Source organism: Aythya fuligula, chromosome 4 (genome assembly GCF_009819795.1).
Source record: "Aythya fuligula isolate bAytFul2 chromosome 4, bAytFul2.pri, whole genome shotgun sequence".
Lineage (NCBI taxonomy): Eukaryota > Metazoa > Chordata > Aves > Anseriformes > Anatidae > Aythya > Aythya fuligula.
Genome location: NC_045562.1, coordinates 60,574,326 through 60,598,109, shown reverse-complemented (window position 1 = coordinate 60,598,109; position 23,784 = coordinate 60,574,326). Strand labels below are relative to the sequence as shown.

At 35.8% G+C, this 23,784-nt stretch overlaps 1 protein-coding gene across 6 annotated transcripts in view; it reads right to left on the bottom strand.

The window, feature by feature from the left end:
- The window catches only part of LCORL (ligand dependent nuclear receptor corepressor like), a 78,835-nt gene that overhangs the window by 21,410 nt on the left and 33,641 nt on the right, over positions 1-23,784 (bottom strand). For 3 of the 6 annotated variants that reach the window (XM_032186113.1, XM_032186109.1, XM_032186108.1), the window contains exons 5-6: positions 15,458-15,712; positions 5,722-5,812 (exon numbers count right to left, since the gene is read on the bottom strand). In XM_032186113.1, coding sequence (XP_032042004.1) covers positions 5,722-5,812; positions 15,458-15,712 — 346 coding nt within the window. Of the gene's footprint in view, positions 1-415; positions 4,299-5,721; positions 5,813-15,457; positions 15,713-23,784 lie in introns of those variants that run through there. The other 3 variants (XM_032186112.1, XM_032186111.1, XM_032186114.1) reach the window with 3 other exon arrangements.

The following is a 23,784-nucleotide window of genomic DNA, read 5'->3' as shown; positions in this document are numbered from 1 at the left end:
CTTAATTTGTACAGGTCTTGATCTAATGCCCCTGTTAAATATGTGCCTCAGGAGTAAGTCAAATGAGTCAGTGTACAGGTTTTGTGTTTCTTTTCTTTTTTTTTTTTTTTTTTACTGAATGAGCAAATCAATCACACATCAGTGTTGTAAATTTATGTGCAAAAGCATTGAAGTGCTTTACTACAAATTACAACGTAGAAACACGTTAACTAAACAATTAAATTCATACAATCAGATTTAGGAATATAACAACACAAAGAAGAAACAGAATTACAGTACATTTACAACACAAGACAAATACATGGAATTCATTAGAAAATATTGTAATAAATAATTCATGAATTATAGTGCAATTGATTTATGCATAAATATAACTAATTGCCTAAAAATCAGTTGTTAACAAAAATCTGTCAAAAATCAAGGCAGCCACAGAGTTTTACTAAATTACTGCGACAATGGAAATACTGCAATTAAAAAACAAATACAAGTGTTTGTACTGTAAACAACTAAAAAATCAGTCTCACTAAAGTTAATATACAATTTAATATAAAATTGTCATTAGCTACCAGAAATGGTTTAAACAGCTTTACTGAGCAGTAGTTCTAAAAACAGAGGCACTGTTTTTTAATATAAAATACTTGAGAAACATTCAAATAAGTAGAAAGCATGTAGGGCTTGCTTTCGCCTTCATTTAAAATTCTGCTGAAACATGGATTTTCAGAAAATGTCAATTACTAAGTAGTGACTGGTAACTGAATTTATAAAACAGTTCAAAGTGTGTAATTTAAATGACATTTAATGGAGTACATAGGGGTTGGGGAAGGAGAATCTACACATTTCCCTGCCTTTCCTTAGTTGTGTAATCAAAGGTTAGCCTAATAATTAGAAACAAATAATTCTGTTCCTTTAAACACTTACAGGTTGAGTATCATCTATAAACTATCAAAAAATATTTTAATATACTATTTCTGACCAAAAAATAAATACAAGTACTAAAATGTTGAAAATTAATTATAATATTACATACAAAACTACTGAGTACTGTTAAGTCAATAGTAAAATGATCCCTGATATTATGAATCCTGTTATTTTTTTGGTCAGGTCATCTTTTAAATGATATAAAAAGAGTACTGTAACTTGCCTTCAATATAAACTTCAGATTCAAATTTATAATATTGTCTGAGGAGTAGAAAACACCAGTATGGTACAAATATTAGGCAAAGTATTGAAGCCCCAAATTTTTGCAAGTAAAACTGTATAAAGACAGATCTTGAAACGTTTAAGGGTTTTTTCAACTTCACTTTCCAGTGGGGATGCATTAAGAATTTAATCCTTCTGGCCCTCACAAAATATGGCTTAATTCTTTTAAAAGGAAAGATGACCCTGACACTTGCTGTTTTGTAACCTCCTTGTTATCGGGTACAGTTCTGTGTAAAAAAGGATTCATTTTGTAATATGCAAGTAAACCTTAGTCACTGAAGAAGATTCAGTATAGATCTGAGAGACCAAAGAAGTGATACACTGTTTGTGCAGCTTCACTTAAGGAACATTATTGTATTTTAAAATGTAAGTTGTTATTTTTTAATAAGGTTAATAAATATGGGCTAGATTTTGCCATCAATATTGCAAGTATGCTCTCTGCTGACTTTAATGGCAAGTTTATCTAGAAATCAAGTTACCTGATGTGGCCCATATGTATCTAATGTCCCCTTTCAGTTTTTATAATTAACCTATACACAGGCAAATTTAAGTGGGAAAAAAATTGACAATGTATGCACGTGCAACAAATGTATAAAAGTTGGAGAGAAGTCTTTTTCTATCCCAAATTAGATGCATACAGAAGTGATTATATTTTGAGAGGAAAAGGGCATTGATGTTCTGTATCAAACGCATGAAGCAAGCCCCCATTCTTCGTATGTAGACACGTTCTTTGTGATATTCCATGAAAAAATTAAGTATGATATAAAGTTCAATGTGAATACTTTGAAATTCATTTAAAAACTGCAATATGAAGGTAATTGGTCTCCCTTAAATTCTATTAAAAGTTACCTATTTAAAGTGAACTGTCTAGCTTCTAACTACCAAATTTATAAAGAATTTATACTATTGAACGTTCAAAACAGCTTCACTGTTCAATATTTGTATTTCTATCAAGACCCTGAACTGCAAATTTGGTTATTAGCAAAATGATAATGTAACTTGGTATTCATTTTGATAAACTGAAAATGTTTTGAAATGTCACAGCAGCAAATACATTACAGTTACAGTGAGGTTTTTCAATAGGAGTGTGACACAATCCTTAAATAAATTTTAAGTAGTCATAACGTCAACTAACCAGCACGTTTAAACAAAAAAAAGAACAACAAAACAAAACGCCATTCTCAAGCTCATTCTGTGCACATTATGAACATGCTCTAAGTTGCATTCCAACCTTCTTTTTAAACCTTACAAGTCACCTTATTTTTCAAACTAAAAAGGAAAATTAGGTTTAAGTTTAAATTATTTTATGCTCTTAGTATTCCATCTTATTTCATATTTAATAATTCTATAACTACAGTAATTTCTCAGGTTTCATAAGTGTACACTTTGTAAACACCAATTTCTTTCTAAACCACCAACAAAATTGTCTTAAAATGATAAAAAATGCAGTTTATGCCTGCTAACACACATTTTTAGTAATGAAATGTTTATTTTTTACTTGTATTGGATATTTAAGTAACGATGAAGTTTTTTTCTTTCACAGAATGTACTATATCCTACTAATACTTCACAAATTCACTTTCTTTTAAGGAACTAGCTTTTTAAAAAATCCCTTGCATTTGTATAATCTGAGTTACTTACAATTTATTGCAAGTATTCTGTGAAGTTTAGAAGTTTGCTAACCATTGTTCGTGTATTTCCGTAATAAGATGGTTTGTTGAATGGGTAGAGTGGTTTTTCACCAATTAAAAATTATGTTTCACATGACAAATACTTGTTTTCCCAAAACATCTTTATGCTATTGACTACTAAATAAAACCTGAATCTTTTCACCTATTTATACAAGGATTATATTAAATACACACTATCAGAATTAAGTGAGCAACTCTATAATTCTGTCCACAGTGAAAACCCTGAATAAAACTATTTTTCAAAAGGCATGTATGTGGTTTTTGAACTGTATAATTTCACGTCTTCTGTCAGAGTGAACATATGTATTTCTCACACAGTGTGTGTATACAGACATACATACACACACACACAAAACAATTTGCTAACAATTATTCTACACAGGCTTGCTACTATTTTTGCAGCTGCCAGTCCCTGAATCTGTCATATTAAATAAGCCAGTATCTGGTAATCGGAGTTTCTTCTTCGGCGGAGTCTTCAATGTTCCAGATCTTTCTTTTACTTTATATTCTAAAGTGCTGTGAGGTACCCCATAAATTCCTTGTGCTTTGGAAACACTCATTTTCCCACTCATTACCATTGCAATTGCTTCTTCCATTATTTCATGATCGTACTGCCGATAGCGGCCACGTTTTTTTCTTGGCTGCTTATTATCTTTACGATCCAAACTATCTTCTGTATTTTCTGAGGTTCCATCTACTGTCCCATTCTTAGCATTAAGACACAAAGGAGAGAGGTCCCCATGCAGAAAGTAGGAATCAACACTTGAGTGAGTTACAGGTCCAGAACATTCAATTTTGTTCTGTTTAGGGAGTATATTTTTCAATTTTTGAAGAGCTGATCCTTCTAAGACTGAGGAGGTTTTAGAAACGTGGTACATAACATCCAGAAGACCAGCAGTATCAGACTGTGGTTTGGACACAGAACTTATTCTTAGCTGAGGAATTTTTAATTGTACAGTAGGACTTGTAGTTTCATATTGTAGATTTTCACTTTTTTCTTTAAATTGTGTGACCATTCTCTGTAGAGTTAACTGGTGGAGGTAACTGGAAGCTGTTGGGAATTTTAATTCTGAGGTTTCAAGTAGACTGAGTTTACTTTTTTCTGTGCGCTCTGCTTGAGCTCTTGCCCACAAGGCTACTTTTTGTAGGACTGCACAAGTTTCTTTACTGTCTTTAAATGAATAACTATCATTGAAATCTCGAGTTTTGTTTTTAAAAGGTGCAGGCTTTCCTGCTGGTAAGGCTTCTAAGTGGAGAAGTAAAGTTTTTTGAGGTATGCCATAAAGTATGCCTGCTTTATTTATGTCCAGTGCTCCAGACTGAATGTCTTTCAAAGCTTTTGAGAGCAAACCATCTGCAAACTCAGCACTTCTTTCCACATAGTCCTCTCTGTGTCTGTGTAGTCTCCTGGATGGATGGAATGAAACGATGGTAAACTGATGTATGAGAGACTCTCACACAGCTATGGAAGGGAAGGGTCCACTCCTTTATTATACTCCTTGCTTCGGTAACATCACTGCTTCTGATACTTTTAAGCCTTTGAGATGTGGTAGTTAAATGATTATCCTAGCAAAATGTTACAGTTCTGGTAGGACAGTGCGTCAAAAATCATACGGTGGCTTCTACAGCAGCCCTTCCAAGAACTTTATATCCTAGCTCAGTATTCGATAATATTCTCATGTGCTTGCTATATTCCCTTGTTCACATGCTTGCAGAGCAACACTGTTATAATTTTAATTATACAATTAACGTTCCATTAAATACCCAAATCCTGAAGGAGTTTTTGTTAGTAGAAACGTGACGTTACCGCTAAACAAGTAATAAAAGAGTCAACCCCCTCATAGAAAATTTGCAGCAATAAGTACATAACTACACACAACCATCCCAGACTTACACAAAACTAGGTTTTCTACAACCATAAGGTAAAGAGCTGTAGTTAACAATCAAGTCCATTTTGGCAAAATAAAACACACGTTTAAAAACTTCTAGCCACTATTTACAGCTTTCTAATTACAAAGTCATATTAATTTTTAAACTTCTTCATATCAGCAAATTAATAAAATGCAACTTTACATCATCCAACAAATACTGCTATTGGACTCCTATTGGTAAGAAGTTATTTTGTAAGACGTACAGGTGACAAAAAGGGTCCTGCTATGGCTAGTGGATGGGAGGATGCCAAAATCATAACGAAATCCAACAAAACAATGCGTTTCACTAGCTTTGTGGTAGCTTTCAGCAGATGCAACAACATTTTTCTTGCTGAATAAAGAAATTTAACTATTTGCCACCACACACCATAGCCAGAACCATGATGTAAGTATAAGTATGATGATTAAGAGCTCTCTCTCTCGCGCGCTTTCTCTCTCTCATATTAAGGAGTATTATAGATAACAGTCATTTAATTGTTCATGTTAGTTGAAGAATATTTTAAATCTAAATATTAACATGGTAATTTTTGTCAAAAATTGAAGTTTCCTAAGTAAACTCTGAAAGAATATATTTGCATTCTCTTCTACTGTCCTACTGCTTTTATTGTGTTACAAAATCAATTTTCAGTTCATTTTTAGTAACATGAACTAAAGTTTGGTGATTGTTCTGATAACTTTTCTTTAAACAGAAAAAAAGGAAAAAGACAAATGAAACATATGATATATACATAGACACACACTTATGAGTGACACAAATTCTTTTGAAAGCAAAATATAAACCACACGTGTGTGTCAGTATATACAAATATGTTATGAACATAAAACCTGACTTCAGAGAAGTAAGAGAAACCCCCGATTTTCTTTTACATAAGCCGAAGAGAGTCCTAAACGTTGCTTACCCAGACACCGAGTTTTCAGAACACAATGGATCATATTTGGGTTCTTCCAACCTTGCGCTTTTCTTTGTAGAGAGATCTAGCACTCCATCCCCTGCAAAGAATGAGTAGTGATGATAGCAGTTGTTTAAGGATGACCTCAGACATTTTGTCAGCAATTGTGTTGTAGCTATGGCACAGTTTTGAAGCAGTTAAATTTACCTTGCAAATTTCTGGCATCTTATTCCTTTAACAATATCAGCTGTCTGCAAATGATTTTATCTGATTTATAACAAAATTGTCTAAAATTAAGAAAACTCAAGAACCCATGACAAAATCATGAAATTTAAAAGAAGAATGTCTTAAACAGCAACGTCTGTTTTCCTAAAAATCATGTATGCATGGATACTGCACAGTTTACTTTTAAGGCAACCAGAGCAATGTACTTCGTATTATTGTACAAACATACTGTAAACAAACGAATCTGATAATGAAGTTAAAATGGACATAACTAAATCACAGACTTACAGGATAATTTAGACTAGAATGGTCCTCAAGAGGTCTCTGGACCAACCTTCTGCTCTGAGCAGAGTCAGCTATGAGATCAGATCAGGTTACTGGATGAGAAAGGAATAGTAGTACCCCAATAATGGGAAGAGAGCTCAAGCCCATAGTGTTTTCAGTGTATGTGACCTATGTCATTAAACAGCATAAACATTACTAACAGTTTGTTTATACATACTCCCCCTGCTTTCCCCACACAGAAGTAATTGACGTAACTAAAGAATGAAAAAGACCTAAACTAGGGTGGGAGTTCACTCTGTTCAGTCACCAGCAAATGTTATATTCAACATTTATAACTGGATGTTGAAATCTATGAATTTTTGAAATAGCCATATTTTGTTTCAAATCAATATTTACAATCATTGAAAATTAGCAAACCTCTTTAGTGCCTGACACTTTCCTTCCAGTTAGTGTTGAGATTTTTTTGGTTTATATTTTTTAAAATCACATTTAATTTATAGATAAATTGCCTGAACATATTTAATTTCATACCTTTTTTTCTTGGTTTTCTGTTTCAAACTTGGGCTGTTTTGTATGCTTGTGTTATAAGAATCCTTGAGTTTCAACATGTAGCTCAACATTCAACTCTACAAGCAATCTTATGTTAGGCCTTTATACAGTCGTATCATTTTTATGTTATCATGTATTATTTGCAACACATTATCATGTATTATCTGCAAAACATCAATCAATTTTATATGTTTTCCTACAGCCTTTGATTGAAGACATGAAGCATTGGTTGGATTTTCCGAATGCCAAAACTCAAATGTAAATTCAGAATAATTGTTAGGTTAACTCTGCTTTATTCCAATATTGCAAAGAAATGTATTTTAGTGTTAGTTGCCCAACTATTTTATGTTGGAAGAAGAGTAAAGAGAGAAAAATTAACACTGTAGGCCAATGTAATAATATTAAGTGTATTTATAGATACACCACTTGTCAAAGATGCTCCTTTTCTCCTAAACTTGTTCCTTTCAAAGTCTTCCTTAAACCCTAAGGAAGTTAAAGGAAGGACTAGTTAATGCTAATCAAGCTTTCTGAAGCAGTAATATTCCAGAAGGAAAAGCCAGATAAAATCGCTACAGAATTATTCTGCAAGGAATATCCAGACGGAATACCCAGCTGTTAAAAATCCTGAATACTTGTAATGACCCTGACTCCTGTGCAACAGACAGATTTCATCTGTCGTACTTCATTAGCGATATAAACTATGTTACCCTTTAAGGGTTTGTGTGTTCTCTTTCAGAATAGTTTCTCCACCTTCGGTTGATATTCACAGGCACCGTGACATAAAAATGTTTAGAAGAGATAGCTGGACGAAGTCACTGGAAAAAATACCTCAGAAAACTACCTCAAAGTTCAAACACATCAAGTTGTAAAAGCTAATCATTAGGTAGACCACTATTATGTGACTTCTAACAACAAAAGAACATCAAGAATAGATTAAAACAAAACAAAAACACGTAAATGAAAACCCATTTTGAGAAACACTGTTGAAAACCAAATTAATCTATAACTTTGAAATAGAGAGTTTTGCTAAAGACATTAGAATATCAAGAGAACCAACAGGAATGGCTCTTTCTAACCACTCCACAAAGGAATTGAAGCTAACAAGATCTCTCGTAAGATTCCACAATGAAATCTAAACAAACCAAATAATTTTTATCTCCAGTCTTTCAGAATTGGCTTTGACAATATAAACCAGTTTGACATATATTTTTATATTTTTCAGTTTGACAAACTGAAAAAATGACTAAAAAGAGGACAGCACTGAAAATACAGACTACTGAGACATGAAATTAAATACATTTTGGGCCTCTAAAAGGTAAGCAGAATGGAGTAACTATTTCAGATTCAAGACAGCTGAACGTTCAACACAGCAAATGCATTTATTAAGTATACATATGACTCTTCCGTGAAACCAATGTTCTATGGGAAGGTGATCCTCAGAAACAAGAGTGAAAGAGAAGCATGAGAGAGATTTGATATCCATACAAAATAGCAGATAAAGTCACCACAGACCAGGCTTTTCTTCAGTGATTTCAGTCAAACAAATAAAAACAATCTGATGCAGGAGGTGCTGATAGGTCAGAAAGTTTCATTAAAATGATCCTACTGTTGGTGGATCTTTCTGCTTTACAGTAAAATAAATTATGATGAAGGAGCACCTCCAATTGGTAGGAATGCAAGAGCACTGGCAATAAATTTTAAGACTAAATGAGATGAAACGAACATATGTATATATAAACAGTAGAGATCTTCATTTTGGTTAGGTACAAGACCAGAAGTTTACAGAGCCAACTACCTATAACGAGATGCAAATAAACATGTGTCTAACCACATCTCCAAGCCAGGATTTTCAAAAGAAGCCCTGCTTCTGTGGGTACAGCAATACATTTCTGTCCTGCATACAGTTACAAAGCATTCTAATGCTTCCTCTGCTACACTTACACACCTTGTGCATACACTTACCCAGTTAAGTATGATCTTTTGGTATCCTTTGTATGTAATGAGGGCATTAATTTATCCAGGTATTGGTTTTTGTAAGACTGATTTCTCAGCCTAACAAGATTTCTGTTGTAATAGGACGTTCACACAGTCTAGTAATTTTATGTACATATCTCCTGCATGACAAACAGAAATCTGTTTGAACAGCAGTACCCCTTGCGATCATGCTTGTCCCCTGGGCACCTTATTGTAAAGGCACAGAATAGAGCAGTTACAACTCATCCTTCAGCTCCTGCCCTAATATAGGACCCAAATCATACAGTTTTATAGCACTAGGGAACAAAAAACAGATTGTACAGGCGGACAACAAACCTCCATTACTTCCAAGGTAGGAACAGTTCTTTTAAAACCAAACCAGCACTTATATTATTTCTATCAAATCACTCAAACCAGATGATTTAGGCAAAAATTCTGGAAAGCAAGTGAATAACATCAGGAGCAGAAAAAACTCTATATAATGTGGGTCTAATTAGAGCCATGGAATTGGTTGCACTCTTCATCTGAAACCACGACTTTTACAAAAATAGCCTTCATAAACAGATACTCTGAAATACTGGTTAATATAAAAAAGTTATTACAAGTTTTTCAGGTCTGCTCCTCGTGACCTTCTAATGGAATTCTTTCTGCTGCAATCTAATGATTCTGAATTTCAAAGAAATGGCTTGACCTCTGGACCTGACTGCTCAGCACCACATCACCAGGTACAACAATACCAAGGTACAACTAAGCTAAAACATCTTCAGAATAAATAGGACCACAATAAAGTGAACCTCCACCAGACGAGCAAGGTTAGAGAACAGAGAAAAAATTAGTCTGTATCAGATACCTGAGTTCCTACAATTGGTATTTCAATATTGATTCTAGCAAACGTCATTTTCTGGTTTTCAGTAAATCTTTCACTGCCTGACTAGGTCAGGTATCTACTCTACTCAGTCCTCTGACTCCAGTCACTGCAGAAACTCCACTCCTAGCAAGGGAGAGCACATCAGCCTGGCCACCACCCGCAGCTCGTTCCTCTCCTGCTCTCCCAGCAGATGCCAATGGATCACAGAACCCAGAGGTCTCTCCCCCTGACTGCTGTCTTTACTATCTGGCCTTGGTTCTGTTAACTGGGAAGTTATGAGAGGCCTTTTTTGAACCCACTGCCACTGTCCTGCTCTACCACCTCCTGTCTTAACAGTTCCAGATGTTCATAATTCACTGTGTAAAAGAAACCCCTTACCTTTTTTTTTTTTTTTTTTTTACTTTCCTTTTAAAATGTTTCAGCAAACCCTGCCTAGTTCTTATATTTTTAGATTTGGTAAATAACAATTATTCCTTTGCCTTATCCATCATACTGTGGCAAACCTCAATATATCTTTAAATAGGAACAAAATGACACTGCCTTGTCTCTAACACCTTTCTTGATGATGCCTTGCCCTTCACTGTCTATTTTTATGGAGACACTGTTTTTAGAAAACTATCAGTAACTCCAAAGTCTTTTATTACTTTTTAACTACCATTTTGACTAATTTTTGCTGACCAGTTATTTTGTAAAATGAAGGACTGCCAAATTGGCTATACAGTGGGTGCATGTGGCAAGGTGCTGGCAGCAGAGGGGCTGCCCCATGCTGGTTGACCACAGCTGATTCCAGTCAGCTCCAACGAACCCACTGCAAGACACAGCTGAGCCCAGCAGCCAAGCTGGTGGCACCTCTCAGAAAACATGGGAGGGAAAAATGCCTTTTTATTTTAATAGGCAATATTTTAAATTAACTTTTCCCAAAGTGAGTCACTGTCCATGATGGCAAGCAGTAAGTCAGCATCCTGTCCTTAACTGAACTTACAAGCTCTTGTTTCTGGTCTTATTTCCCCCTCTCTGCCACTGAGGAAGGAAGGAGCGAGCAAATGGCTTGGAGTTTGTCTGTTTTCCACTACTGGGAGTCAAAGAAACAAAACTCTTTTCAGAAGGAGCAGTCAGGCATTGGAACAGGTTGCCTAGGGAAGGTGGTGGAGTCACCATCCCTGGGGGTGTTTTTAGGGACATGATTTAGTGGGTGATACTGACGGTAAGGGGATAGTTGGACCAGATGATCTTGGAGGTCTTTTCCAACCTTAATGATTCTATGAAAACCCTGGACACTGTTCCAAGGATGACCTTTTTACACAATTATTAAACAAATCGTTTCTTGAATATATTTGCAGATTAAACGATTTATTTTTTTGAAACATAGCTTGTGTACCTTCAAGGACATAGCATTTTCCCCACTATGTATAGTGAGAATAGTATATTAAAATAAAAAGATGGTAAAGGATTATTTTATTTGAATTTTTTTTTCAATACACCTGATTGTAGCAACCAAGAAGCCATACATGTTGCGAGTCCAGTTGCCATACTAAGTTGAAGGAGGGTTTTCAAGTTATGAAACTAGTTACTTCTCAAAAACTAAGAATTGTTTTGTTGGAAATTTTGGTGATTTCACATGCATATAGGAAAACTACATAATAAAACGCTGTTTAAAATCATTCAAACTAAATTTTTACTCTGGTTATCCTTACTTTTCCTACTTCAAGAATAACCAACAACGATATAGCTATGGAATAGCTGTAAGAACTTCAGTGCAGCAAAACAACACTCATTGTCACCCAACTCTGGAATTACTAGTAAACAGAAGACAATCTATGATATTAGTTACTAGTAATTTCTACCTATGATGAATCAAGGAGACATGAAAAAGCATTACGCAAATTCTCTTTTTTTTTTTGTGTGTGCTATGTTTACACCCTATCAGTCAACAAAAAATTGTACAGCTAAACTAGCTCCTTAGAGTATGTAATTATACAGTTTGTACTTTTGCCTCTTTGCACGTCGCTCTCCTTATGAGCTTCAGGGTGATGGATCCTTCTGTATCTATTAAGAGGAAGAAACCTCTACATTGAAGCAGCTGCTGCTGGGATACACTCCCTAAAATGCTGCACAAAAAAATTAAAATTGCTGTAGGATAGTCCAGGACTGTTTCTTAATCCACACTTTATTTTGTGAAGATGCTGCTTTATTATTGGCTTCCAAAAACATACACGTACCCTATTTTTGTTAGGCACATTGCAGGCAAAACAAATTTTCTCTTGTGATATAATTACAGTGTACTCTTTTTGAGTCCTTGGTAGCATTAGGAAGCATCAGCCTCTTATGGTAGGATACTAGCAAATATACTCAAGTTGAAACAGGGGAAGTTTAGGTTGGAAATTTCTCCTAATTTCTTCTCAGAAAGCATAGTCGGGCAGTGGAAGGGGTTGCCCAGGGAGGCAGTGGAGTCACCATCCCTGGGGGTGTTTTAGCAAAGGTTGGATGTGGTGCTTAGGGACATAGTTCAGTGGGTGATAGTGGTGGTAGGGTGATGGTTAGACTATTGATCTTGGAGGTCTTTTCTGACACTTTACTGTCAGTTAAAAGTAAGTAACTGAGCCTAGTTATTTACTAGCAAGTGGCAATGGAATTATCACACTTACAGAAGAAAGCAGAGCGTAATTCTGGTACTTCACTACCAGAGGCAGGTGTTAGCTAGAGGTACTTGCATGTCTGTGCTTAAATGCTCATTACTGAATGATTCAGTGCCAGGATTGTGATGGGTTGACCTAGGTCAGCAACTAGACACCCAGCCTCTCTTTTTCTCCTTTGTCAGGAGGCCAGGCAGAAGGAAGTGAGGGGGGAGGGAAGAAGTAAGATGAAATAGCTCATGAGTCAAGACAGACACCAAGTATTGTCACAGTAAAAATGGAGTTCAGTTATAGAAAATTTATTTATTGCTGATTTTAATAGATTTGGGTAACATGAGGAAGACAAAACAATAGAACACCCCCCCAGCTGTTCCCAGGCTCAACTTCTCTCCTTCACTCCCAAATCCACTCCCCCTCTTCCCCTGAAACATGGGTTACAGTCTCCTCTCTGATGCTTTCCTCCTCTCATTTCTCCCCTGCTTGTACGGGCTCTTCACAGGCCTCATTTCCTTCAGGAAAGGCCAAGCTGATCTGATGTGGGGATGTGCACTGGTTGCAGTGCAGATATCTACTCCAGGCCACTCTCTTCCATGAACTGCAGGGAAATACTTGCTCCCTCGTGGTCCTCTCCACAGGCTGCAGGGAAACACCTGCTGCAGCACCTCCTCCTCCGCTCTAGGTGTTTGCAGGGCTGTTTCTCACTCTGCCCCTCCAGCATTTTCACTCTTACATGTTCTCAGAGAGGTGCCACAAACTTTGCTGTTGCATGCTGCTTCAACCTGTGGTGGGTCTGGTGCAGCAGTGGCTGTGCCTGGCAGAGAGCAACCCCCAACCTCTTCCTACAGATGCCACCCCTGAAGCCCTCCTACTACTAAAACTGGCACATAAACCCAACATGCAGGGGTTTTGACAACATGCAGCACTGTTAGTGTCAAACCTGACTATTATGAGAGTTCTTCAGAGACAGCCTAGAGATAACAAAGGAAGGTAAAAAAAAAAAAACTTTCTGAGGTGAAGATAAGATCATCCAGATGTCTTCAGTGGCAGAACCTTTGCTCAGCACTGAACTAGTGCTTAGCTTGGATCAGCTCAGTGCAAGAAAATGCTTCTTGTGATCTGGAAAATAAAGCCTAAAACTTCCTCTGAAGTAGTTCAAGAATCATTCCCATAGTACAGGTAAGAGGCTACCTGCTTTTATTATTTAGATCTGCCATTTTAAATGAGACTATTGTAAATACAAAGCACCTGCCTAATTAAAAAGATGAACCTCAAGTATTTATGTTTAGGCCATTACCTGCTTCACAGGAGAGAATTTGAATTCAAAGGGTATCAGTTTCGAGGATCCAACAACAGATCAAACATACAGATTTGAACTTTGTACTGTTACTGACATTTCACTTGGAAATTACAACAAGCAAGTAATAGATTAAGAGGTGCAAGACAATTAAAAGACTACTAGAAAGGCAGCAAATAAGAACATACAGCTTTTTTCCTCCAGTCTGGAGACTTGAGTGTTCTGTGTTAGACAATTAAAAAAAAAGTGCAATTAAAAGCTGAAATCCATGATCAATTGCATAACAGTGCCTAAGGATCAGGATTATATTAGTTGTATAGACTAAATCATCCTAAAGTACCGCTGAAAAGCTTGTTCAAGATTATACCTGTTTATACTTATATAATTAGGGTAAACAGCAATAAGATTCAGATGACATGGAAGATAAAAATACCTCAAATGCTATGAACTTTTTTGGAGAAAAGATCAGTGTACTTCAAAATAGCTGAGTGACTGTAGCAGCAGAATTTTCTTCCTAACCCTACCCCATTGCCCCATTCACCCTCAGCCTTCGTTTTCATTCCTTTAAGACTTATTTATGCTCAGTGACCCAGAACCTGTCTTTGGGGACTTTACAGCCTCATGTATATGTTAGTGTTAAAATTGGTTCTTCTTTATAGCCAACTGTTGAAGTAAGCAGCAGGTTATAGTGCCGATACTTTTTACCATCTTTGGAGTGGGGGGGGAAAAAAAAAGCTTCAGTCTAGAGATTGTAAGTCTCTGAAATCCGTAATTCATCTACAGCAGAGGCATGTCAACACACAATTGATATTTTCTCAGGATTTCATCTGCACCAGGTATTTAGTCTGCATAAATTCATGTCTAAATCTAGACATGAACTAGCTAACCACGCAGAATAAAAGCAAGAACTTCAAAGTTTCTTAGTGATTGTCAAAAAAAAAGTTGCTTAAATTTCATAGAACAGGTACATTTAGCAAGGTCAAAATCTTTTTCCCCCAAATGATGCATCATCTAATTGAAGACTGCATCATTAAGTACAAACATATGAAAGCTATTATGAAAAATGTAGTCTTTTAAAAGTTTAATTCTGCAGTTCTATCTTCTTTTAACTTTAGTATGATACAGGTTCACTTCTCTGTGATGAGCAATATAGTTGGACTAAAACGAACCCTTGCATTTGTCAAAGATGAGCTGATTTTGCCAGTGTTCACAGTTATACAACATTCACAATCCTTCCCGAAAAATTCACAATCCTCCCTGAAAATAGCTGCTACTCCAAATTAGGTTTGAAGTCCAAAGCACTCTTGTGCTTTTATTATCAGTTTCGGATAACAGTATTTAAGAATAAAGCATGAAAAATCTCTCATTATCATTTACAAATATGAAATATCTTTCCTTGCCTTGAAGAATAAAGTTGTGTTTAACTCTTAATCATTACAGATCAGTTCAGAAAATTCATCCTTCATCCTTCCATCATTTTAATCAGTACTGAAAGAATCAGCCAGAATGAACTTTGCTCTTTGAAACTGCAGTAAATTCTCTTTTCTCAGAAGGCTTAACAGCCCTTTCCTTCAAAAAGGAAAATAAGTAAATCTTGAGCCACTGTTATCTGTGTTACCACAGATGAACTGACTTAAGAGCTGGTATTCCAACACTGACAAATTCCCATGCTACTTGAAAACATGCACCCAGAAATTAGGATACTTATCACCAAACACACAATAAGAAAAATGCTTTTAGAAAGGCTTCTTTTAAGCACACAATTTCTTTTTTCTTTTTTTCCATGTACTGAGCACTGCTTTGGAAAGACAGAATATATAGTTATTTGGCACAGACAAGAACAATTTATTTATAAGTGAAGAGACATAAGGTAGTAAATGACATCAAAACACAGAAAAGCAGATAGAGGATATTTACCTTGCTGAGTATTCTGTTCTTGAGTTCGATTCACAGTGAGGTCTAGAGGGCTATCCTGTTCTTCCTGAAGGGAGTTTTCCGTTTGGTTCATTTGGATACTTTTACATATCATACTTGGTTCAAATGATGAACCATTTCTGTTCTCTTGAATTTTGCTACTTTTTGAAATGTACTCAATCGCAAACTGGCGGATCATTTTTTTCATTAATTCCTGAGCAACTAGGGGAATGTTAGGATCACAGTTCTGAGGAAGATCTAGGAATAAAAAACAACAACACAAGCAACAGATGTATTAAGAAAACAAATTGAAATACTTTTCTTTAAATAAAGATTCCACATACACATATGAACTCACAGCACCCATTCATTGTACTTAATGAACACATTAAGATCCCTCCTAAATTGTTCTTATAAATATTCCTTACTGGTCACTTGCAAGAGTGCATTTAGTGCCCATCAGCAATTTTTACCTTACTTAATTATCATGGAATTTCACTATCATGGAATAAGTCAGATTATATGGGAAGATAAACAGTGCAAGTACAAGAATCAGAGTTTGTTGGTAATTCAGATGAATTTTTGTTTTAAGACAACTTTCAGTTTAGAAAATATTTCTGAATATTTAGTGCAAGATAAATAGAAGTATGAATATACAAGGAGTTACTTTCAAAGAGCAAATAAAACAAGTTATTTTTAAACTACAGTTCTACAGATTAGTCCTTTGTATAATATAGAACAGTTGGAATTCTGAGAAGTTAACCTTAGAGAAGAGTTGTTTCACATGTATGTTAAATCATCATGCCTATTTGAGATTCAAGGTTTCAACATCAAATCTGATGTGATATAACTTGAGATTTCCCATATAATTTGTATTGTAAAATTCAGTTGTTTGCATTAATAATCTTCAGAGGTCAAAGTGCTAACAATGAAGTCATTTGACAGAAGGAACATTTCCTGTTCTAAACTGTATACACACTGTGTGTGAGGACACGTGTGCATGGATACATACAACAATCCCATTGAAAAAAACATTTTATTTTAAATGCACAAAATGAGTACAAGGATCAAACATGAGATCCCTATAACTTAACTTTAATATGTGCCCGCTAGACAAAAAAAATTAATGTTTATCTGACAAGCAAAGCTGAAACTACATTTGTGAATTACCATGATAAAATCCCTCCAAATGCCAAAACCAAATAAAAATTACATTTTTATGCTTAGTTACATAAGAAATCTACTACAGAGTAAGCTGTATTACTGATCAATGCAATACCAGAAACTGCAATATTTCAGTTCAAAAAAAATGAGCACAATCGTCCATACTCCAATATTTACGTTCTTCCTTAATGTGGCAGTAGTAGTACCTATTCCACTCTTCTTTCTTTCCCTAGACACTACACACACAAAAATACGCATTTCAAAGCTTTGCTTAACCCACTGTCCATCCTCAAGTTCACAGGTAATCAGCAAAACAAATTTCATCAGAACAGACAGAGGTTTAAAGCTTAAAAATAAGGAATTGTGAACGTGAAGAATTAGCTTTTAGGTCATTCCTGATTGCCTGAAAGCAATGTCAAAAGGATATTGTGGCAGTTACCAGTGAACTTATATCAGTCCAGAACAGATAAATAAATAAAAAAAGCCAAGTAGCTGAGTTTTGTCCTCCTGGAAGCTGAGAAACCGAAAGGACTGGATCTCACAAATATTTCACTCAGGCATATACTGTTGGAAGATAGATGAGTGGATCACACAGTATTTGCTTGAGCATTTTATATCAATGAAGCTATATCCATCTACCAGCAAGAATGATCACTGAGATTGGACCAAAGCACACTGCTCAAGTTTAGGATGAATGTATGTACGATTCTGTTTGTTTCTTTTTTTTTTTATTTTTTTATTTTTTAAACATTCACCTTGAAGAATTCATTTTCGACAAGGAGGTATTGCAAGACATTACAAATACATATATCTGGTCTGCTGAGGCAGCTCACTGTTCTGGTGCTTCTTGATAATGTCTTTTGGTTACTAGGTAAGGTAAAGCTCCAGCATTTCAAAACTCAGATATGCTAGATGTCTTGGCTTCAGGAGACCTTACGCAAGACATGAATAAAAACAAGTCTGCTTATGATTGAAGGCCTATCTTCTGACACTCCTTCAACCAGATTGCTACCAAAATTTCTAAAGCTTGATAGGAGTTTCTGGAGGAGGGGCACAAAGTGAAATTTCAAATGCAGGATGATCCATGCAGAGAAAAAATCTCTCCCCATCATGTAACATCCAGGACACAGGTATTATTTGTTTATTGGTATTTCCTGATTCCTGAATAATGAATCCATGAAGTGTCCAACTGGCATACAGTTAGAGGACACATGAGAAAACAACTTCACAAAAGATACTGAAGCAGCAAGGCAACAGATGTAAAAACGTTAGTGTATATACACCAGTAACAAAAGAACAAGGGAAGTTTGGATGTAGAATTGGAAAATTGGGTTACTAGGAACAGTATCTGCCTAAAGCTATGATTCCAACCACCGTCAAACAAAGAAAGTTACTGATCAAAAACTTAGCTTAAAAAAAAAAAAAAAAAAGAAACCTTACAGTGAATAATCAAGAAACTAAAATACAATGAAGTGTAAGTAATGTCAACAACACCAGTTTAACAGATATATAAGAAGGGTCACTCTATAACAGACGAGAAATTAGTCTGCTGCATGCAGCCAAGAAAACCTTTGTTGAAGGCTTTTGGAAAATTGGAAAAGAGGTGATTATGAAGCCCAAATGGGAAAGACAGTTACTTACATCCCGATACAATCTGTGCCTTTAAAAACCAAGAGATCAGAAGCACAGGGTATACCCATAATTAACTAAAAAACACAAATGCCTGAATAAGCATCTGCCCTATTAATCATCAACATTAAGTATTGTAACTGAGACAGAGTTCTTCCAGAACTACCATGTTTCTATTCTCTTCCTATTCTGTTTCAGAGTCTTCACACTGGTAATATCCAAGCATGAACTGTTTTTAGACATTTTGCCTGACAAGTCTGCTTTGCCATTAGCCACCAAAACCATTCTTTTGAACTAGTTGGAATAACAAAGATTTTATTTTTTGCTCTTATATATCTTATTAGTCTTATTTTTTCTTAATTATTTCCAAATACCCCCCTATGGAAGAATAAATGCAGTAAGATTTCTCATAACTGCTACAACTACTGACTGTTTAAGTTAATTACTATAAAAGGTAATTATCAGATGGAAGAAAACACACCTTGGAGCACAATCTAAAAATGTGCTCAAGGTGCACATTTGCAGTATTCTATCTGCTTAATGTATATCATTCAGTCTACAAGGCTAGACCCCTAGTTAGTCTAAATTTAACTGCTAAAAATGCAAATATGCATGACATCCTCACACCCTAAATCATAATTCACATTGGAAGGACCTTAGGAGGTCTGTAGTAAGACTGCATGCTCAAAGCAGGGTCACCTTTAGGATCAAACCAGACTGCTCTGAGCTCTACCCAGCTGGGACTTGAAAATTCTGTGGATGGAGACTATACAATCTCTCTGGGTAGCCTGTTCAACTGCTTGCTGATCCTCATCTCTCCTTATACAACCAAGAACATCTCATTTCTATTTGTCTTCCATTGTCCTGCTATGCACCACTAAGAAGAGTTTGATCCTCTCTTCTCAGTAACCTCCTCAGAGGTATTACAAAGCTGTTGTTGATCCATTTTTATTAATACTGCATCCTCTCTAATGGAAACAAAGCTTATGTGGATACATAACTTGTAATTTTAGGAAGAACTAACTGAGAATATTTTAAGTCAGAAGTAATTTCCCACAGCTATCCAAATAAAACGGAGGAGAGATGAGAGATGATAGATATTCAAATTATAGTGATATATTTTCATATATAATTTCTTTTTGTACACTATATCCATAGTCTAACTTTTTTCTATAAAATATAAATGTAACTTTGTATGTTTTATCAATATAAGACTGTGTGATCAGAACAGGGTACATGGGTAACGTGTATGACAGTGTAATTGCTTACATTCAGTGTCTGCATTACTGTATGTAATGAAAACATGTTAAGACCTGTAATTTTAAGTTCAGTGGTGAGGTTTCACTACACATTGGAAATCTTTAAATGGCTTTTACAAACTTTGTGTGACTTGTTAATGTATTTTGTGGGAAGAAAGTTATTAAACCTCTGAGCTTAGTCTCACTAGCAAAAATTTCTTAATTATTATCAGCAGATGGCACCAAATATACTTCGTACGAACAAAAAAGTTTTTATTCTAAGATGTTTTATTAGGAGTAATGATTACAGCTAGTTTAAAGTTCTAGATTTATAAGCCTGCATCTGTTTAAGCTTCTATTTATCAGATAGAAAATTTACATGACAAGGCGGCTGTATTTACTCCATAGATTGTGTATGCAAATACATACCACTTCAAACCCAGCAAAAGTTTCTAAGAATTTGGAGTAATAGGTAGCTCTGATGGTCCTCTAGTGCTTCTCAGATCACTGTAGATCCTCCTGATATTAAGATACAAATGTGTCACTTATGATACAGCCTGGTATTTTCTGCTTGTGGAATATTCCAGTCAGTATGCAAAGGCAGCAGTAAAGATGATATGCAATTATGACTAACTGTAACAATTTTTTTTTTTTTTTTTCAAACCTCACATTTAGGATTAAGACTCCCTCAGTTTAAGTACTATACCACCTTGTAGCTATTCAAATCCATGTGTTTTACTATTCTGTGAATTAGACTGTAAAAGCAAAAATGATTTAACAGCTAATTTAGTCTTACACATGTATTTGGCAGGACAATGGACGAGGAATTGAAAGCTCCCACACTTATGTTCCACATTAGCATTTTGCATCTTGAAAAATAGTAATTTTTCCATTTAAAAGGGAATTGGGACAACAATCTTTAATTTCTCTTCTGATACAGTACAAAAAGGCAGCTGAAATCATCAGGGAATCATAGCTCTCCTTGTACCTTACAACGCAGTTCTGTGAACAGCGGAACTAAGAATATGAGGTTGCTTATCAGCATTTCCTGTATCACCTCTCCCTGTAACAAAGGGGCTGCATGTTTTCTAGAATGACCCCATCTTAATAGCCAAACTGTACCAGCAGCATCCTTAGTTCCACATGTAAACTTGTCCAGCTCATTGTACAATCATCACCAGGTTAAAAAAAAAACAGAATACAGCCATTTACCCCTCATGATTAGTTTAGTCAGCTTAATTGATCAACAAACAGAAGGAATAAGGGCCAAGTTTATTCTAGTTTTCAGCTCTTTTAAACATTCAAAGTTACTCCCTCCTCTACTGTAATGGCAATTTACTTTGTATCCTCATATCTCTGAGGATAAATGAAGTTGAAAAACTTAAATGAAGTTGAAAATGACCAGGAAATTCAAGTTACTGGAGACAGTAACACTGGCAGACAGACAATCAACACATTGTACATTTTACTTCCTTCAGCAAGCAGTTGAAATCCTGCTAAACATTATTTCCTGATGAACTTGAGGGACAGGCAGCTTGCGCAGCACACTTGTATGACATTCTTGCTATGACAGTTCTCAATTCTTACATTTGTACTTAACCTAATTTATCAGATAATACCAGATTTGAAAAGACAAATCAGATTTTCTTAAAATTATTAAGAAGGAACTGCAGGTATTGGATTAAGTAGTACACACATTAAAACTCATCTTCAAAGTAAAATTTTTTTTAAATGAATATTTAAGAACATTTCGATGGTTTTCGGTAGTCTGAGATTATAGGTGCAAGTCTAGATGGGGTTTACCAAATGCTACATACTGTCTGAGAAGTGTAACCAGCTCTTGACATCTCTGCACCTGAGATGCAACTAAGTAAAGAATGAGAACTCAGAAGCAAAGGCAATTATATGGTATAAAGACATACTTATGAAAGGAAACATTTTAGAACACAAGACACCTAGAAACAAGAGAAAACTTTAAGCTTTAAAGGAAGTTACTTTGGTGTCAAAAATATGATACTGAAGAAGCTTGACAGAGCTACCCATAGAACCTAGGAAGACTGAAGTCATTCAAGTCATCCTGACTATTTCGCTCCCTCCATTTTTCTACCTCAATTCCTTTATTTCTATAAAAGATTTTCAGGTTCTGTCCTGGGGATCAGGACCTGAAGGTAGAACCTGATTCACAGCTGCGATTGTACATGACTTTGGTTTAAGAGTTCATATTAAGGTAATAGTGAAAGAAAGCAAGCTTCCAGGAACATATTATGTGATTATCAGAAAGCCAGATAATTAATATTCAATGATCAAAAGGTCTGATAAAGCTCTTGAGCAACTACATCTGCCATGTAAAGAATTAGCACATTCTGTAATATTCATAGTAATATGAAAATATATTGAACATAAGCAATAGTGAAATAAGTAGTGAAATATAAGAAATATTAAAATAAAAGTAATATTGAAATCAAGAAAAAAACTGAGTTTCTTAAAGCACATTATATTTTTTCTTCATGGCTGCTTTGCCAAAAGAAAACGGATACTTTAATGTTACGTAAGTGAAGAGTCTACTCTACTTACAACACCCATTGGGCAAAGAGAGATGTCATACCTAGGAAGAAAGCATTTCAGATAAATTGTTTACACTAAACAATCAATTCAACAAGGGCTACAGCAGGTAACAAAAACTATTTTGGCTTTACTGAAGTGCCTGCCAAGGATAGGACTTCCTTACAGACAACTGTCTACCAAATTTGTCTTTCACTGACACAACAGTAGTACCTAATAAAAAGCTAACACTTTTGTTCTTTCATCTTGGCAGTGATTTTATCACTCTTAAAAGGGAAGAATTATCATCTTTGGGATTTTACAGACATCTTCATCAATGAATGCCTGCAGGTTGCATGCTATGGACAACATTTATAACATGCCTGCATGTCTGGAGATCATCTGAACTGGTGCCAAAAAACAACAGTTTGCAAATTAAGATATCCAACCACATACTAGCATATTTTGAAAGTAAAAGGATAATGAGACCAATAAATAAATTCAATTTGCTCTGTCTTAGAAGTTGTTCACAGATGTCCCAAATGAAATTCCACTGGTCATGACAGTAAGAGACACTATATGCTCTTGAAAAGTTTATAATCAAAACAAATGAAACTACTATTGTTTATAATCAAAACAAAATGAAACTATTACTTCTGTTTTAAAGGCAGCCAACCAAGACTTCCACAGTACTTTGACCATGAAAAAGTATCTGCTTTACTATCAAGTGTAACAAAAGTTCCTTAGGCTAAACAGTTACTACAAGTGTTTTGATTTCCCACCCTCCCAGGGATAACTGATCTCAAAAGCCTACAAAAGTTCTTAAAGACTTGGGATTTTCCTAGAAAAACTCTTCAGCTTGCTCTTACAAAGAAACTAGTATCTCAGAAATTGGCTTTACATGCCCTTTGCAAAGAACAGTTTGTTCCTCTCTTTCTTCCATAATCTGAACAATTTACAAGACTCTGCCGAACCTGAACTGAAGCAAATTCCTAGAAGATTCCTCAACACGCTATCAGTTACCAAAGAATGCACAAGACCATCAGAGAATCAAAGATAACCAGGAAAGCTTTTCCACTTGTTTTTCAATACACAAGCCTTTTTAAACTGAGCTGATTCTGGCAAATCAAAAAAATAAGAAAGATACTAAAAAACAAGTGCTTTTCTGAGAAACTTCACAAAAGTCACTCACTCTGCTAAGGTGAAGTCATACCAAGTTTCACTTCTCTCATGATAAAATTTCCTCCCAAGGAGAATCAAAAGACAGCATCTCTATGGGGATACAAAGCTATTATAGAACGTACAAGGGAGGGCAAAGACAGTGAAGGGTCTAGAGGGAAAGATGTATGAGGAGTGTCTGAGGTCCCTTGGTTTGTCCAGCCCAGAGAAGAGCAAGCTGAGGTGAGGCCTCATGGCAGCCTCACAAGGGGAGCACAGGGGCAGGTGCTAAGCTCTGCTCTCTGGGAACTGCGACAGGACCCGAGGAAACGGCATGGAGCTGGGACATGGGAGGGTCAGGCTGGGTGTTAGGGAAAGGTTCTGCACCTAGACGGTGGTCGGGCACTGGGACAGGCTCCCCAGGGCAGTGGTCATAGCACCGAGCCTGCCAAAGTTAAAAGGACACGTGGACAACCCTCTCAGAAATAGTCTGATTTTTGAGTGGTCCTGTGTGGAACCTTAAATTGGACTCAATGATCCTTTTGGGTCCCCTCCAACTCAGGGTATTCTATGATTCTATCTAGAGAAAGCATAAAGCAG